The sequence below is a fragment of the Tenebrio molitor genome, chromosome 7 (genome assembly GCF_963966145.1).
Source record: "Tenebrio molitor chromosome 7, icTenMoli1.1, whole genome shotgun sequence".
Classification (NCBI taxonomy): domain Eukaryota; kingdom Metazoa; phylum Arthropoda; class Insecta; order Coleoptera; family Tenebrionidae; genus Tenebrio; species Tenebrio molitor.
The window spans coordinates 11,643,053-11,660,476 of record NC_091052.1 but is presented as its reverse complement, the minus strand read 5'-3'; the positions used below and the strand labels follow the sequence as shown (position 1 = coordinate 11,660,476).

At 41.4% G+C, this 17,424-nt stretch overlaps 3 protein-coding genes across 6 annotated transcripts; 1 reads left to right on the top strand and 2 right to left on the bottom strand.

Moving 5' to 3' along the window:
* Window positions 1-771: 771 nt before the first annotated feature.
* Window positions 772-9,159, bottom strand: msps (msps cytoskeleton-associated protein 5). Of its 2 annotated transcripts, none has more exons than XM_069054212.1 (23): window positions 9,003-9,159; window positions 8,067-8,754; window positions 7,775-7,929; window positions 7,267-7,688; window positions 7,036-7,216; window positions 6,326-6,785; window positions 5,871-6,269; window positions 5,598-5,818; window positions 4,917-5,486; window positions 4,697-4,866; window positions 4,498-4,647; window positions 4,196-4,443; window positions 3,653-3,890; window positions 3,427-3,601; window positions 3,220-3,374; window positions 2,977-3,176; window positions 2,732-2,920; window positions 2,518-2,677; window positions 2,291-2,467; window positions 2,047-2,234; window positions 1,658-1,994; window positions 1,333-1,603; window positions 772-1,255 (listed from the first exon to the last, which is right to left on the bottom strand). In XM_069054212.1, exons 2-23 carry the CDS (start codon window positions 8,660-8,662, stop codon window positions 1,125-1,127), a joined length of 5,793 nt encoding a protein of 1,930 aa, XP_068910313.1. In that variant the 5' UTR covers window positions 8,663-8,754; window positions 9,003-9,159; the 3' UTR covers window positions 772-1,124. The 2 variants fall into 2 exon arrangements, with proteins under 2 accessions (XP_068910313.1, XP_068910312.1); XM_069054211.1 differs by having other exon boundaries at window positions 8,067-8,663; window positions 9,003-9,157.
* A 142-nt stretch (window positions 9,160-9,301) lies between these two features.
* Window positions 9,302-14,462, top strand: Smyd3 (SET and MYND domain containing, class 3). 3 transcript variants are annotated; one of them, XM_069054237.1, is made up of 9 exons: window positions 9,302-9,685; window positions 10,070-10,184; window positions 10,276-10,517; window positions 10,567-10,694; window positions 10,942-11,118; window positions 11,170-11,464; window positions 11,628-11,790; window positions 12,163-12,380; window positions 12,450-14,462. In XM_069054237.1, the coding sequence occupies exons 1-8, from the start codon at window positions 9,676-9,678 to the stop codon at window positions 12,371-12,373; spliced, it is 1,341 nt and encodes a 446-aa protein (XP_068910338.1). In that variant the 5' UTR covers window positions 9,302-9,675; the 3' UTR covers window positions 12,374-12,380; window positions 12,450-14,462. The 3 variants fall into 3 exon arrangements, 2 of the variants coding, with proteins under 2 accessions (XP_068910338.1, XP_068910336.1); XM_069054235.1 differs by having other exon boundaries at window positions 10,064-10,184; XR_011160998.1 differs by lacking the exon at window positions 12,450-14,462 and having other exon boundaries at window positions 10,064-10,184; window positions 11,628-11,902; window positions 12,163-12,303.
* LOC138135489 (saccharopine dehydrogenase-like oxidoreductase) lies at window positions 12,709-14,440 on the bottom strand. Its single transcript, XM_069054238.1, has 4 exons — window positions 14,266-14,440; window positions 13,698-14,205; window positions 13,348-13,585; window positions 12,709-13,250 (listed from the first exon to the last, which is right to left on the bottom strand). Exons 1-4 carry the CDS (start codon window positions 14,438-14,440, stop codon window positions 12,867-12,869), a joined length of 1,305 nt encoding a protein of 434 aa, XP_068910339.1. The 3' UTR covers window positions 12,709-12,866.
* Window positions 14,463-17,424: the final 2,962 nt, after the last annotated feature.

The window sequence follows — 17,424 nt, the reverse complement described above, 5'->3', positions numbered from 1 at the left end:
TTACCCTGTTTATATCAAATTTTCGAACAAACCTCAAATCTTCAAATGCGATGACAAGTTAATTAAACAAATAACAGCCTACTATTCAATTCTCAAAATTTTCGTTTTAATCATGAATATAACCATCTTTTTTGACTTTTTTCAACAAAGTTGTGCCGGTAGGGAAAAAAATTGTATTCAAACCTTGTTAAGAAAGTGTCCTTGCAGACCTTAGGCACTTACAAACCTCGTCTGCGACTCGGTTTATAATCTTTGCCTGCGGTCTGCAAGAAACCACTTTCTTACCTTGGTTTGAAATATACTATTCTTCAAACGTCCGTAAATTATGACATTATCCTGCTGCATTGATAATGCTAAAGTGTCACTTCATTGTCATGGCATCTAACGAGCTGACGAACGGCAGATAAAGTTATTATCTCCGCTGAGAGCGGCAGATAAAGTTATTATCTCCGCTGAGAGCGGCAGATAAAGTTATTATCTCCGCTGAAGGCATCCGTGAAGTTATTATCTCCGCTGATGAGCGGCAGTAAAGTAAACTAGCTAAATTATTTGAAATTCCTACCTGGTTTCTTAACATGTCTTAAATAATTTGTTATGAAGGTTTGAAGAAAAAATAGTATATGTTATATTCGGAGCAAAAATGGTTTTATGTGCTTTGGCTGGTTTGTCTGCCTCACTGCGTTCGGCAGCCAATCTACCAGCCGCAACACATAAAACTTCATTTTTGGTCCTCATAACATAATATACTATTTCATTGTCGACAAGAACATCTAGGACCAATTAATAATTTATTAACTTTAACATTAAAATACGTAAACAGTAGAAAAATAAGACAAAAAGAAAAATTAAAATTACGCTTAATTTAACGGTATTCACAGAACCTAGAGATTACACAACGGTTCGGGTTATAAGAATGCACGAGGTACGACTACAAAAGCGTACGTTTCACAAGTTGTTTTTCAACTGTTTTCTTTCTCGTGGCCCTTTTCGATTTCCGTGCACGCTTTGTGCCAGCTCCATGGAAACGAAAACAAATTTTCTTCTGGTTTTTAAGTTAATTGTTACAGTGTTAAAACGCATTCTTATAACAGATAACGAACAACTCTACATGTTGCTATTATGTATTAGTTATCGACTACCTCCTCGCCGTGGAGCAGTTTCCGCCACTTTTCCAACCGTTTCTCCCAATATTCGGGTCCTTTGTCGTCCGCATCCGCCTCCGAAGGGACGATAATTTCCGACGCCTTATCCTCAACTGCACAGAAATCAAGTTTTATCATTTGCTCCGACCATCGCTACCTAAAATCATGGCAGATTAAAAACAAAACTCACCCGACGTCGATTTGGCGGTCTTCCTCGAGTCGGCGATCTCGCGCAGTCCGTTCTGTATGTAATCCTGGAAAAACTGCGACGACTTCTTCAAGAACGGATCGATGTCGGCTTCCGGATGCTGCAGCATAAAATCGTACAACAAAGTCAGTCCCTCTTTCGTGTCGTTCTTGTTCCCTATCTTCTGGAAAATCTCCGTGAGCATCGTGTGGGTGGCCCTCGAAAACGGAACACGCTGCTGCGTCGTCTGCTTCACCGCCTCGAGATTCATAGTCTGCGCGAACAAACGGTACTTCGTCTGCCGACGCAAAACATCGAACAGTCTTACCTTCAACAGTTTCAAAATGTACGACTCGATTTCCGACTCGCTGGTGTTTGGAATTTTGCCGAAGTGCAGCATGATGGAGCCGCCTTTGATCTTGACGCAGGAATGCAGAATGGTTTTGATGGTCCTAAGGGCGGTGTCCATCGGCTTGTTCTTCCACCAAGTCGACGGAAATTCCTTGAGGAAATTGTGAACCTCGAACAGGACAGAGTCGTAGTCGACGTCCTCGCCCCAATTTGGCATCAGTTTGATGACGCGCCACAAACACTTCATTACCAAGTCGGTGTGCCGTGCCAAACTGTCATTCCTTATGCATTCATGTATCAACTTGACTAGAGCGCTGCAACAAAACCAGAATGAAACGGGGCCACGACGACTTTCGCGCCGCCCACCATATGATCTTCGTGTGTTCAGACTTCTCGATGATCTTCACACAATGCAGATTGATCACTCGAATGTAAGCGTCGCCGTTTCTGCAATTCTCCAATTTACCGTCGACCAAAACGTGGATCAGTTCGTCGACGACATCCTTGAGATGTTCCACGCACACTTGCTGGCCGAAGTTCTTGTTGTAGTAGAACTAAAAAAACAAGCAAACGTCACGCACCGTCATCTGTTTGCACCGGTGAGACGTACCGCATCGATAGCTGTCAAAATGTTTCTGTACGTTTTTGCCACTTGATGGTCCGACACCGGATCCTGATTTCGCAAATGTTTCAACTGTTGAATGATGGCACGCATGAAATCGTTCTCGTGGTCCAACATCAAGGTGCTCCTCGAAGATTGCAAGAATTCGATTATTTGCTGAAGCCCCTGAAAAAAAAAAGTACACGTGGCACACGTACACAAAAAAATATACTAACCAGCAACGCCGTGTTGGTGTCGGGCGACGAAATGTGATTAATACTGCTGACTAAAATGGGGTCATCCTTCTTGGGGCTGTTTTGTCTCTGGTCGCCCAAACTCCGTCGAGTGATCGACAGATTGGGGTCGAGAGGTTTCGGTGGTGACAAAGGCATTATCCTTAAAACACATTCAAACCTGTGACTTCCTCTTAAAAAAAATGATTTAAATTACTTTGCCCTGATATCCGCCGCCGACAAACTTGGAATGTTTACATCACTTTTTAAAAATTCCAGATCAAATTCCTGCACTTTCCTTAGTTGCGGGGATGAACGTAAATTGTCGAGGTGCTCCAACAGTTCGGGATCTAAACGGAACGGTCCTGTTGGTTCGTTCATTTCTTGAATCATCTTCGGTGGCATTCTGTAAAAGCAGTTTTGAAACATTCCAAAAATAGCAATTTTCGCATTGATATTTACACCACCGGGGGAAGCGCATCTTCTTCCTCCTCTTCATTTCGGTAGGGTTCGTTATTATCACCCGATTCACCCTCCACACCAATAATCTCTTGTTCTTTTGGTGCAAACTGCGGTACCACAGCGGGGTCAACCTTTTTCGAAGCGGTCCTCTTCGATCGTTTAATACGCTCCTCCAAGAGCGACAAATCTTTGTCTAGAATCTACACCACAATTTGTCTAAATCAAAACAAAATATTCACTCACGTTTCCGATCATTTTGTACACTTTATCCCCCACGATGTTGTAGGCCTGGACCACACAATTCAACGCCGCGTTCCGTACAGAATTATCTCGATCAGATATCTGTTTGGCAACCTCTTTGAGACACGCTGCCGGTGAAGGAGTACAAACGGTGATTCCTGATCGAAACGATCAATAAAAAAAAATTCACCGTCACAATTTCAATTTTACCGTAGTCTTGTATGATGGAACCCATCGCCTCCAAACACTCCGCCCTTTGTCGGGCATTCTTCGACTTCACTCCTTCCATTATGTAGGTGAACAGTCGATTGACTGGGTACACGAGACATATTTGCTTGAAGAGCGAACGTACTCCGTTACGAACCGAATCTTTGGGGTCTCCAATCTGCAAATGTACGATTCACGACTGGTTTAGTGTGAAATTTGAAAATTTCACCTTTACGACTAGATAGGGCAGAAATGATGATGCTTCGTTCTCCAACATTCTGTATTTGGTGTCGATTAACATGTTGAAAACGGAATTGAGATATTCCAAGCCTTTGAGGAGGACGGAGGGGTTTGTGTCGAAAAATCGTAGCGTCAGCCATTTTAATATTAGATCGAGATTTGCAACCAAAGCCGGACCGTTGTCGCTCAGGTCGTCCGTCAGTAGTTCGAGTGCTTTGATGTGGAACCTTACAAAAACATAATTACTTATTTTCCAGAATCAAATAAATATTTTCCCATCAAAACTTCATTTATTACCACTAGCTAAATGTCAAAAATTACATCTGTCAACGTGAACATAATGTCGTTTTTTCATGGGTAACTAGATTAAATAAAATTACATTATTTGGTTCATAATTTCGCCGATAGGAATCTGTCAAAATTACTGTCAACACCTCCTCCAACATCTAGTACTGCAATATTTAAGAAAATTCACTTTTATTGTCCGCTTTTCACCCAAAAATGCACACGGGGCAACAAATTTCTTCCTTACCTGAAATCCATGTGGAACATGTTGAACATCAAAGTCTTGTTGACGTTAGCCGCGGCCATTTGATCTTTCAACAATTCCACAAATTCCTCTCTTGGCGTGGTGAAGTTCCACTTGAGAACTTTCAACTTGGACTCGTCGATTGTCCTTTGGTGTTTCATGTTGTTGACGACGAGCAAAGGTGAAGTGTCTATGTCTTCGTCCTTCTTCTTATTCGTCGTCGCTGATGTTTTCGTTGAAGAGGCAGCGCCCTAAATCGACCACCGTAAATATCGCAATTAAAAATGACACGATTACCACAATACCCTGGGTTTGACGGCATTTTTCGAATTGGCCACTGGCTTAGTACCTTTGACTGTTTTCTCTTCCCTCTCGACCACCTTTTTGGTAGTCTGAACGGGCAAATTCGGCCTAACATTCTCTAACGTACCGATGACGACGCGTTGCGACCCGGGCTGCAAAAACTCTCTCACTTCACGAACCCGCCGAAGACAAATTGTTTACCTTCAATTTCTCGCACTGCTTCAGCATAGCCTCGTACCCCACATGAATCATCACACCTAAAACAGCCTCTTGCGAATTCTTCCTGAGATCAGAACTCCTATCTTCCAGGTGACTGTACAGAAGTGGAATGCATATGATCAACTCTTCCTTTGGAATTCCTTTCACTGGAACTAACAACGACTCACTCTCACCTCCACCCTACGACACTCTCTCTACTCACTCTTCGGTAAAATCTCGGCGAGCCAACCCCACAACTCGACCTTGAGCTGAGGCGTCCCCATCTTCAGACCGTCGGCGATCATTTCGTTTTCGAAAAACTCCTTGTAGCCGCACTGTTCCGCGTATGCGTCGATTGTTTCTTTGGCCGCCACCCTCAGCGAGTTCTTGATGTCGCCGAGATTTCGCAGAAAATGCGGGAAAAAGATCTTGATGTACTGCTTGGATGGCGATCCCATCGCCTTGGCGATGCTCTCGCAAATATTCAGCGCCGTCTGGGCTATCTGCTTGTTGCTGTCTGTCAATCGACGGGTCAGAGCCTGGGGCAAATCCCCCAAGTTCGGTTTTATGAACTTCGCCTCGGCGATAATTTGCTGCACTTTCGGCATCGCCTCCGTGCGCACCTTCCAGTTCTTGTCGTCCATTTCGCCTATCAGAGATTCGGTAAACTGACCGCTCACGTCGACCCTCGGCAACAAGCTCTGCAGGTTCCTGGCGTTGCCGTCGCTATCTCCACCTCCCTCTTCGTCGTCCAGATTGTCCAGGCTGTTGGAGCTGGCGCATTTGGCTAAACCTGAGAGTCGAACGTGTAAAACGAGTCGCAATAACCGAACACAAACTTAAATTGACTCCAGTCTACCTCACTTCCAAATAAAAACAACGCTAAACATAATTGGATGATCACCTTTGGTGGGTGCTGGAGGCTTCATCCCTTGATACTTGTCGAATTCGACGTTGATTTGATCCCGCAACGCCGGCTTCTCGTTTTCGAAGAAAGTGTGAAGATCGTTGCCCATGTACAGGTACAACGTTCCGCAAAAAGTAATCGCGGCTTGTCTCACGCTCGGATTGCTGCTGGCCAACGCTTTCTTCGCGTTGTCTATGAACAATTTCGCATTCAAATCCCTAAAAAAATCTACTCGGTAAATCAGCTCCACCTCGACTCTCACCGACTTACGCAAAACCGAAGTCTTTGATCGAGTTTGACAACCACACCAACACTTCTTGCATAACTTTTGGATTTTTTTGATTAAGAGCGAAATCCACAGCGATCGAAGAAACGAAAGCTAAACTGGTGGCTTCGGCAATCGCCGTCATGGTTTCGCATACAAGAGAGCCATTTTTCGCGTCGCCGAACTTCTCCATGATGTCGTTGATGCAACAGTTCGCGGTGGTCGTAGAGAACGTCGAATTCTCGGCCAGATACTTGATGATGGCCAGTTTGACTTGCAATACTTGGAAGTTTGTGTCTTTCAAGCCTGGCTTCCTACTCAATCCTTTGACGACGGCTTGAGCCGGTATTTCTTTGCCCTCCATCGATTTAACACCCTCAAAGAACTGCTTCGCCGCGTCCAACCTGCCTCAAAAACAAACCACTCGCATCGCACCGACACGACTTGCCAAATCACTTACCGCGTCTTATAACTGGAGTCCGAGATCTCTCCCAAAATCGAAGCGCTAACGACGTTCCCCAAAAGCTCGTCGACTTCTTCCTCGCCGAGCTCTCTCTCGGTGTTTTTCACGGCTTTGGATACATTCTTGCTCTTCGGTCGTACGACAGTTACGGAATTGATGCCGCCGGGTTTCTTCTTAGCGCCTCTTGTGGACTTTGCACTCGGTGCAGATTTAGGCGCCGTGGTCGCCGCTTTGCTCGGTTTGACGACAGTAGCTTTGGCCGGAGCCGTGGTCGGTCTTTCTTTTTTCACGCCAGTCACTTTAACAGTGATCACCGCTTTTTCGCAACACTCTTTGATTTTGGCCATCTTCAAATTGTCTTTTTCCAGTTCTACCAAAAATGGTCCGATCGCTTTGTCTCCCACCAGCTTCATCAACGTTCCCAACGCCTCAGCAGAAGAATCTCTCACGGTGGGATCTTGAAAAAATATATTTATGCACTACCAAAAAAACTAACTTGTTTCTTTATTTGCGCTCGTGCGGGTAATCTTCCCACTTGTGGAAACAAATAATACTTGTATGTAAATAATTATTCACTCAACATAATCCACTCGTGAAGAATTAATTCCTTATTGTGTCAAGCCCAACCGAATTATTAAAAATTAATCTAGGATTGTTTTGGCAGATTCTTCATCCAGGAGCGGCCCAATCATTTATTACAATCTTACCTGATTCGTTGATATTTTTAAGCAACGCCGTCGTCAAAAGCTTAAGCGTCTTCTTGTTAACAACAGTCGGAAGAGTCTTGGTGAGCGCTCTTGCTAGGAAGAAAGACGTTTCGGCCTTAACTGACGGATTCTTGTTGCCCAAAGCTTCGATCACATCTTCTAGGATGGCCTCCAGAGATGTCTAAATCACAATTTCTTTATTTTGAAACACAATAACTTCCAAACACTCACCGTCAAGTATATCGCGTCGATTGCTTCTTTAATAGCTGTGACGACATTCTGCTTCCTCTCTTTGAACTTTTCCAGAAGCGAGGACACGCAAGCGGCGGAATACGGGTGGAACTTCTTTTTCAACCCTGTAGCCAGCCCAGCCAGACATCTTCCGGCAAGAGCAACCACCACCACGTTGCTATCCTTCTCGATGACCTTCTTAAGCGTCCTCACCAAATCCGCATAGTCCCCGTTTTGCAACTTCGGCGTCTTCACCAGTTTCTCCACGATCTCGAGAGCTTCTTTGCGTTCCTGCCACTTCTTCGCTTCGATTCTTTCGTAGAAATCTTTGGGTAATTGGGACAAAATGTCCACGGGGTCCGCCAAATCGTACGGATCAATTTCCGGCGAATCTTCGTTTTCTTCGCCGTCATCGGACCCACCTAATCGTACCGAAATGAGATCATTTCATCATTTTATGCTTCACAGTGCGTGAAGATCGCTAAATGGACAAAACTGTCACACCTACCGCCGTCGACTTCTTCAGATTCCGTCGCCGGAACTATCTGCTTTCGCTGCTCGGATCTTATGAAGCGCTGAGGGACGGCCCTTTGGCCCTCGACTTTGGCGAACTCGCCCTCCAACTCTGTCACTTGGACGGGTTTCAAATTGTTCAATTGAGACCTAAAAATTCGAAAGATTCTAACACGCGTCGTAAATTAATTTCTTTATTAGAGAAACAAACCTTTCCCCAACAAGACAACATTTTTTTGGGTCAAGTTATGTAACACTTTTTGTCGCAACAGAGCCAATAAAATTACCTCAAAGCTCCACCAATCCATCTGTACATCTCGATGACCATCAGTCGCGCCTCATCTCGCACGGTTTTGTCCCGGTCGGCAAACAACGTCGACATTTTCTTCACCAAAGGCTTCACATTCACAATCTTGGACCCGAACTCCCTCAAGGCGACGGTGGTGGCGTTAATGCACGCTGCCACGATCTTGGGGTTCTTTTGGTCCATCCCCTTGAGGAGCTCCTCTTGGACCACTTCCCCCTTTTCTATTTCGATATACATAAGTATCACTTGGACAGCAAGTTCCCTGGTTCGAGTCTTGGGGGCCGCTATGCACTTGGCGACGACCCCCGAAATCACCTCTCCGACGGTCTTGCCGGCGTGGGCGTAATTCTCGACGTAGGCGAGAACCGCCTCTAGGCCCTTTTCTTGGCCCACTGCATGAGTGTCAACCACAAATTTCTTGATCAGTCCAAGGTACTTGGCAAATTCGGCCGATTTGTCGTCGTCGATTTGCCGAAAGAGCTTTGCCAGTTCTTCGTAGCCGTGGATACGGCCCTGCCACATCTTGTGGACGCATCGCTCCTCGACGGGCAGTTTCTTGTACTCGTCGTCATCCATTCTTCAAAAGACAACTTCACAGTTAAAATTTGGACGTCGAGTGACTCACTGACGGCGAAAAGGTGGTAAATCCATTAATTTGGAGCCAAACACTGCGAACGACGAAACAGTCGTCGTGTTACTGGCGCTGGTTTATGGATTTGGTTCCTTTCGCGATCAACGAATCAAACGGAATAACTGAACTGAACATGATTCATCCTCCAAATAAGGATTTATCAGGTCAATTAAATTTAACGTTAAACCCAAAAGGAGACAGATATGTCAGCTTTCAGCTGTCCGCACATCAAGATTTAATTTTTTGCGGAACTACGACCGAATGCTGACATAGTTCGTTACGAACCTAAAAATCAATCCTTCAGTCTATAACACGGCAAAACACAATCACAATTCAACATAAAACGAGTCACTTATAAAAAAAAAAACAATTAGAAAAAGTATGCTTATCTCCGTAATAAAGTTGAAATCAATAAAAACTGTTAATCCGGTACACAGCCATATTTAAAAAATTGAACCCACTTTTCAAATCCAAGTGGCGAATGTGGCGCCCCACACACGTCGGAGGTACAATTAAATGACAGCTCCCTTAAAAACAGGCGCTAAATTAAACGTTTTTAAATTGGAACAAACACCTGGCAGCTTTTATGTATTTTGAAACCAATATACTGCTTCCGTGATCGAATTTACGTAAAAAAGATTTCGTAACTCACGTAGTCACGTTTTTAATACGTCAATTCTTAAAGAAATACGTAACTGAATAATAACTTCATGGGCTTTTTTTTTAATTTTTGCTAGGATTTTTCCAAAAATGGACAAGGATTCTAAGAGGATTAAAAAGCTCGAAATGAATTGAGGAAAAAAGATTCGTCTCAATTTGTTCAATAAAGATTGTATTTTTAGGTTATGTATTCGAGGATTTTGTGCTTTAAAGTGTGGAACACGTAAATCGTGTTTGTACTTAAATGGTGAAATTTCAACGAATGTACTAATGCCCAGATTGAGATTCGTGGAAGATCATGGCTCAAGGCAAGTTTGCACAATAAAATTAAGCAACCACTAATTGTAGAATTGCAAGAGAAATTTTTACTATTTTACACCTATTTTCAAGTAAAACAAATCCAAAACATGACAAAGTTGAATTCTAAATATGTTGAAAAAGTCCATGATTCACTTCCTTCACTTTGCTTATATTTACTTGAACTAGTGCGGCAGGTTACTTTTTTTTTTAATAACTGATGAGGTACTGACACCACCTGCATCCTGTTTAAACTTCTTGTAAAGAGCGAGGATATTTATACCTGTGGTGGCCAAAAATATGCTGTCACACTCAGCCGCTAATTTATAAATACCCCACATTCGAGTGTCATGTGCATTTGTGTTGATCTGTTGTAAGAACCGTTACAGAAACAGAGATGCGGGCGAAGAAGCTGGTCCACGAGGGGAGCACAATTCACAAGGAGAAGCCGTTCGTGTACGTCCTTAGTTCAAAGGTGCGAACAGAATATTGCGATTTCTGTATGAAAAAGTGAGTCCCTCTGTGATTTTTGTTCATGTTTTTGTGTGTCAAAAAAGACTGGCAGGTAAATTGTTGAATTAAAATGTGCACGATTTTTAAGGGGAAAGTTTCTGAAATGTTCTGGATGTCACTATGTGTACTACTGTGGTAAGATTTGCCAAAAGGACGCGTGGAATGTACACAAATTTGAGTGTCGAAACTTGAAACGCATAGCCCCCAGGACACTTCCAGACGCTGCACGACTCCTGGCCAGACTCATCCATATTCTGCGAAAAGGGGGCGACTTGACCAAGAGCTACTACCTGGAGAACTGTTTCAGAATGTACAAAGATCTGATGTCTCGTAAGGCGCTCACTTTCGGTAAAAACATTTTTAACAGTTATTTGTCCAGACTATCCCAACATAAAGGGCGACCAACAAAGGATGGAACATTTTACGTCGTTGTGTGCAGTTCTTTTCGACTTTTTGGGCGACGACAGTCTCCCAAACTCCGCAGAACTGATGGGGATGTACGGAAGGGTAAGTCACAAACGAAGTTAAATCGGAGGTGGGAGAATTATATAATATTTGGGCTATTTAAAAATACCTTTATTTGTGCGTGGCCAACAATAATATTGATATAAATTAAGCGAGTCACGTTAAAAAAAGTTCAAGATCAACAAAAGAAAGTTGAGCCTAGAGTCGAAACGCTTTTAGAGTCGTACCGCAAAATAAAAAGTCTCGATGCTTAAAAGTGCTGTCTCAGCTTTTTCAAAGCCAATTTCAGATGTGCATCAACAGTTTCAACATCATCGACCAAGAGCTGCAATGTTTGGGGACCGGAATGTACTTGGGGGCGTCGGTAATCGACCATTCTTGCAACCCCAACGCCGTTGCCATTTTCGAGGGTCCAATCTTGCATATCCGCGCATTAAAAACCTTGCAGTATCTAGACTGGTCTGAAGTGAGTCGATTCTCGACAAGATTCAACTTGTAGGTACCGATTGTTTTCCAGATCCGTATCAGTTACATCGACGTTTTGAACACGACGAAAGACCGCCAGAAGGAACTGGAGGCGGCGTACTATTTCTTGTGTCAGTGTCCGCGCTGTCTGGCACCGGAACCTCCAGAAATAAACGCAGCCGCTTGCCCTAATGACCAATGCGACAACTACATCGACGCAGAGAGTGCAAGCGCGAATGATAAATGTGGTAAATGTGGCGCGGCAATAACTGAAAACTTCTTGGAACTGTTCAAGCAAGTCATAGAGTTTACTGACATCCATTTGCAAAATATGAAGCAACTGGCTTGTATCCTTTCCAAAAAAAATCAACTGACATGTCATTTAGTCTGCGGTCCGCTCGCGACCTCGACTCGTGATTTACTGAGGTCACAATTGTACCTACCGTTTACATAAGACGATGAAATCGGTAAATTTGACGCAAGCACCGTTCTCCTTAATTATATTCTTAGATTTTGACGTATGCGAGATATGTCTGCAGAAGCAACGCGGTGTGTTGCACAAATTTAACATAAAACACGTCAAAACGCTAGATTTAGCTTTTCAATCGAGTATTGACTTTCAGAAGTGGGATTTTGCCAGAACGTACGCCCTTGAACTCGTTGACGCTTTTCAGTAAGTATAAATGTGGTTCACCCCAATATAGTGTCATCAGAAAATCAGTTACGTATCTATCAGTAACGAATTTATGTAACTACTATACACAGTTGAGGCCCTTTTAGATAAAGTAAGTTCTAAAATTGCACGACTAATATTGACAAATAACGTATGTTGTTGTGCCAAAAACTAATTAAAAATGAACTGGGACGTCATATTTTATTTTAATTTGTGTCACAGCTGACTGTTGCAGTGAGTTTCTTTGGCAGATGTTTTCACTTTTTTTTGAAAATTTGTCTTGAAAAAATCCTTTTTTATTATTTTTTAAATTTATTTGATTTGTAACCTAACGAAATCCCGTTTAACTGCAAGATCTGTGATTGTTTTTAGTAAATACTACGGTCAAATGCATCCGATCACCGGTTTGCTGCATCTAAAATTGGGGAAAATTTTAGTTTTCGAAGAAAAGGATGCATTTGCGTTTGATCACTTGACCAAAGCTTACCAGATATTGAAGATTACGCACGGTGTCAACAGTACGATATTCAAAGAGGAGCTGATACCGTTGTTACAGCAGACGAGGATGACAGTACCTCGCTGATTAAGAAGTAAGACCTTGAGAATGTTTACTCTGAGAAAATCAAATAAATTGGATATTTTTGTTGGGTGTTTTTCAGAGGGAACCTTAGCGGAATAGTTGAGGTCAGTTTCAGACTTATTCTTGAAGACTGGCACTGGTCATGTGTACATCGATCTACTCGGATTGCGGCCAAAGTGTAATAGTCTTTTAAGTTTTAATAAATTTTGATAAGAAAAATAAACCTGGAGTACAAAATTTGGCAATTGTTTACTAAATACCTAATATTTTACTATTTCGTAACTGGCCACTCTGAAAACATATACCTACTTAGTTATTTATCCACAACAAAAACAAGGTTGTAAATAGAAAATATTTTATTTGCTTGTTTGTCTTGAAAATAAGGATTTCGCGTCCAAACAAATAGGTACGAGCCAGCTTTAATTAAATTGAGTTGAGTTAATACAAAGCACACACTTGGGAGGTAAAGAAAATATAAAACCACTACAACTAGAGATTAATGTTTGGGAAAATGCAAATCTTTTTCAAACACAATTTCAAAAGTAACACCGTTTTCGTTCAGTTGTTCAACTAGTGATGTTTCGGCAAAAGCAAAACCTGGAGGGTAAACACCTCCACCAGGTGGCATTTTGTCACTTTCGGTTATTAGTGTTATAGCAGAAAGTACCAGACAGACACATGTAGAGCCGTAAGCCGGATTGCGTCCCTTCACTTTGGCACAAAGTGCTCGATTCACAGGAATAAAGTACGCATCGTTAGCATCCGGGAGCGATTCTTTCCAACCCTCACCGTACAAAGTCGCACTGAACCAAAATGCTTCGATTTTTTCTTCGCTCGGGTGTTGGTGACTGAACAATCCACCGCTGAATATTTCAGGGAACTTAAAAGAAAAACAACGTGAGTTGTGGGTACGTACGAACAAAACTGATGTCGTTCGTTTGTAGTTAAGCTCCGACATCGCACTGTAATATCCTTACTTTCAAAAGTAAGCTTCTTCCAAATTTGAATCTGGTCAGAATTGAAAATATTGCACCAAAAATGGCAAATATTATCAAATTCAGAAACGATTTAATAACGACATAAGTTTCAATCTGGACAGGTCGTTTCGAGTTTTTTTCGTAGAAGTAACGTTGAGATCTTCTCACCACTGAACGGTCTGACCCGAGGAAAGGTGCGCACCAACCTTCTGTAAAACTTCTCTTATGCGGAAGTATCCTGTAAAAGTAATATAAGTTTATTTAGAACGAGACGTCTCTGAGAAATAAAATCATCGTCGTAGCTCAGTGCAGCCGCTGTGTGCGTCACTTTGTCACAACCAATGTCTTACTTGGCTTCCAACTTGGGTTTAAAATTGGGTAAGGGAGTAGTAAACAACTGACGGCGAAGAGTTTTCAGTTCTTTGACGTGTGCCAGAATATAAACAGCCGACTCCCAAGTGCCGTAATTAATCGCAGGTCCTGGAGTTTTCTCGCCCTCTTCCCAAAGTTCCAAGTAAATGTCCACCGAGTTGAGAGTTCCTGCGAATTTCTGCTGCAAAAACGCCACCCCCAAATCGGTCGGTATACAGTCAACCCCGCACGCACTAATTATATAAATTCCTTTTTCCTGTGCAGCGCTATGATATTTTAATTGCATCGTTTCCATGTACTGGGGTTCCCCGCTCACATCGACATGATGGGTACCCTCTTCAACGCAAGCTTTGACCACCGGTTCCCCAAAGAAGCGGTACGGACCGCAACAATTTATGACGATGCGTGCTTTACGAGCCATCTGTTTCAGACTCTTTTCGTCTTGCACATCCGCGACGATTGTCGGAATGTGAGCCAGCGAAATCTCTGAACAAGTTAGGTAGGTACCTACATTATTCAAGAACTCAATAAACAAGTGCGACTTACCTGTTTCTTCCTCGCATTGAACCAACATATCTCTCAATTTCTTTTCGGAACGACCGGCGACTCCCCAAGTAAGGTCGCGGTTTTTTGATTTGGAAAGTCTCGCAAGTAGGGCGATTGTGTGTTTGCCGGTGAAGCCCGTAGCTCCGAAAATTATAATGTCTACTTCTCTCGCCATTTTTCCCCTGTAAACTATTTTTGATAAAAGAAAAATTACAATTCAATTTGTTGAACGTATGGTACTGCGAAGCGGGGCTCGTTGTGAAGGAAAAAATGTGTACTTTCAGGAACTAATCAAGTAATCATCCAAAAAATGGCACACGTTTAAGCGCATAGTGCATTCAAGCCACTCCTTACTGACTATTTAAAGAAGAAGTTACCGGCCCTGAAATTTGACCAAACTCTTTTTTTTTTTAATTATTTTAATAAAACTTTATTATGCAAAATTTGTTGTTGGGGAATTTTTTTCGCGTTATGCAGCTGACGTTCAGTTATACCGCCATCATGAAACATCGTCTTTATGACCAAAACAATTCGTCATTTAAGTATACCTACTGACGTTTATTTATCACTGGCACTGTCCTGAGAATAGCAGCAATGAAATTCTTAATAGAAATTGTTTCATTTACGAATAAATAAAATGAACGATTCTGATTGCGATTCACTTAAAATAATTGATAAATATTTCGAAAATAAACAATGTTTTTGTTAATTTCATTAAAAAATTAAATTTACAAACCGAACTAGTTATAATAAAAAGTGATGAATAACACAAACAAAAAAAACAAGTAAGTACATAATGTTACTCCCTTTTTGTCTTTTGAATATTTAATACTTACTCGTTCGGATTTATTATCACCTAGTCACACTATATACCTATATACCAAAATTTAAAAGTTTAACCCCTTTGTGCTTCCGTTAAACGTGGAATGAACAGAACTGGAGTGTGTCTGTTGAATTATATTCCCTGGTTGAATTGTAAATTCGGTAACCTTCAAACTTTACACTGAAAGTTATTTTAATATTAACCCATCTAAATTAATCTACTTTTTCAAATGCAGCTGTAAAATTGGCATTTAATCACCTGAACAAAATTTATCAAGTATTAAAGATAGGACCAGGAGCTAATTGCACCATTTTTTAAAGAACTGATTACCACTCCGGCGTTGAATTTTTCGGTATTTGCAAAGAACGATCGTAGGTTACGTGTAAAATTTGTTGCTTTCCAAATTATGTCTAGTTCTCGTGACATTGTTTCTCTGTAAATTGTTTTTAGGACAAGAAAAAATGTTACTGTGATTGCTTAGCAGTGTGATTCAGTTTTTTGTACATGAAAATCATGTAAATGGAACAACCATAAAAAGTCATGCGAACATCATTCAGTACTGATAACTTAACAAAGGAACACACATACAATTAACGAGTATACAGAGGTGTCTCAAAATTCGCGAATTCCGAATTCAGAGCGTTGTAGGGGATCACTTTAGTAGTCCAAATATTGAAATAAAAAAAATCTGAAGGTGCACTCTTTGAAGTGCGTTTTCTTCAAATACAGGCTGAAAAGTTCAGTGTTTATTGTTATTTATGGTGTAGGTGATTATGGAAAATATGTATATAATAACGTAAAACAATTTTTTGAAGAATAGCTTTACTTTGGAGTAAAAACATCTTAAATTTTTGTAATTTTTCTTAAAAATGGAACGGCAACGTAGCTACATAGAATAGTATTTTGTCACTGTGGATATGAAGGCTGCTATGTATTGAACAAAATTCAAGTGCTTATATCTTTTTCAGGAAGAGCGATTTTTTTTCGAAGTACTTTTCGAGCTCCACTGAGTCCTTCCCTACCACGCTCTGAATTCGGAATTTGCGAATTTTGAGACATCCTGTATCATTCCTCAGATTTTTAAAAATCTTATTTTTGATTTAAAAACGGCTCAAAAGGTCCAAAATAGAAAATAGCTATTATTTTTCACTTTAGTATAATTGCATGATAACTCCTAGGATACGAAATATGTAAACATGTCCATAACAACCGGGGAATAATACAGGGCGTAATAAGAATAAGCGGGCGTAATGAATTCATAACGCCCTCATCAATTCAAAATTGCAAAGATGCCAATTTTTTTTTTAAGAACACGTATAGTGAAAAATAAAATCTTGTATGCACCACGGCGTCACCGAATGATTACGCCCATCGAACGATATCCATCTCTCGGGCTAAAGCCCTCGAGCTGGATTCATCGTTCTCTGTGCATAAATAGCTATTATGCACCAAGGGCGTTACAACGATGATTACGCCCGGAAAACGATGAATCCAGCTCGAAGGCTTTAGCCCGAGAGATGGATATCGTTCGATGGGCGTAATCATTCGGTGACGCCGTGGTGCATACAAGATTTTATTTTTCACTATACGTATTTAAAAAAAACAAATTGGCATCTTTGCAATTATGAATTGATGAGGGCGTTATGAATTCATTACGCCCGCTTATTCTTATTACGCCCTGTTATTATTCCCCGGTTATAGACATGTTTACGTATTTCGTATCCTAGGAGTTATCATGCAATTATACTAAAGTGAAAAATAAAATGGTATAAAGAAGTCGTTTCATAAGGCGTTTATTCCAATAAACACTTCCTTATGAAACACGTTTTTTAATATACTATTGCAAAATCAGAGCAAAACATTGTGTTTTTAGAATAAAGTTTTTTCGCTCCGCGGCCGAGGTAGAGACAAGAGGATTACACTTTTAGTTAGTTTTATTCGACTACAAAAGGAAGATGTTTACGTGTTCATTCTGTGATTTAGGCTAAAATTTTGTGAAATCGGTGCGTTTATTTTCGAACATTGAATACATTGTGTAGTGTATGATGAAACGTGCGGGAGAGCTCCTAGAGTCCAGAAAATTTCCGTGCGACTTCTTCTTGTGTTGAAGTTTTAAGAGAACGGGTGGAAAATGCTGCCATAACGATTCGCAATAACAGAGGTATGATTTAAAGAGCGGAAGAATAATTTTGTTGCCGCCTTCATTATTGTATTGACAATAACGGTGGTCACTTTGAATAATGATTAGTGATTGATTCAAGTGCGAATTTTTTTTTCTAAGTATTTTTCGAGCTCCACTGGATCCTGGATCCTTCCCTACCACGCTCCGAATTCGG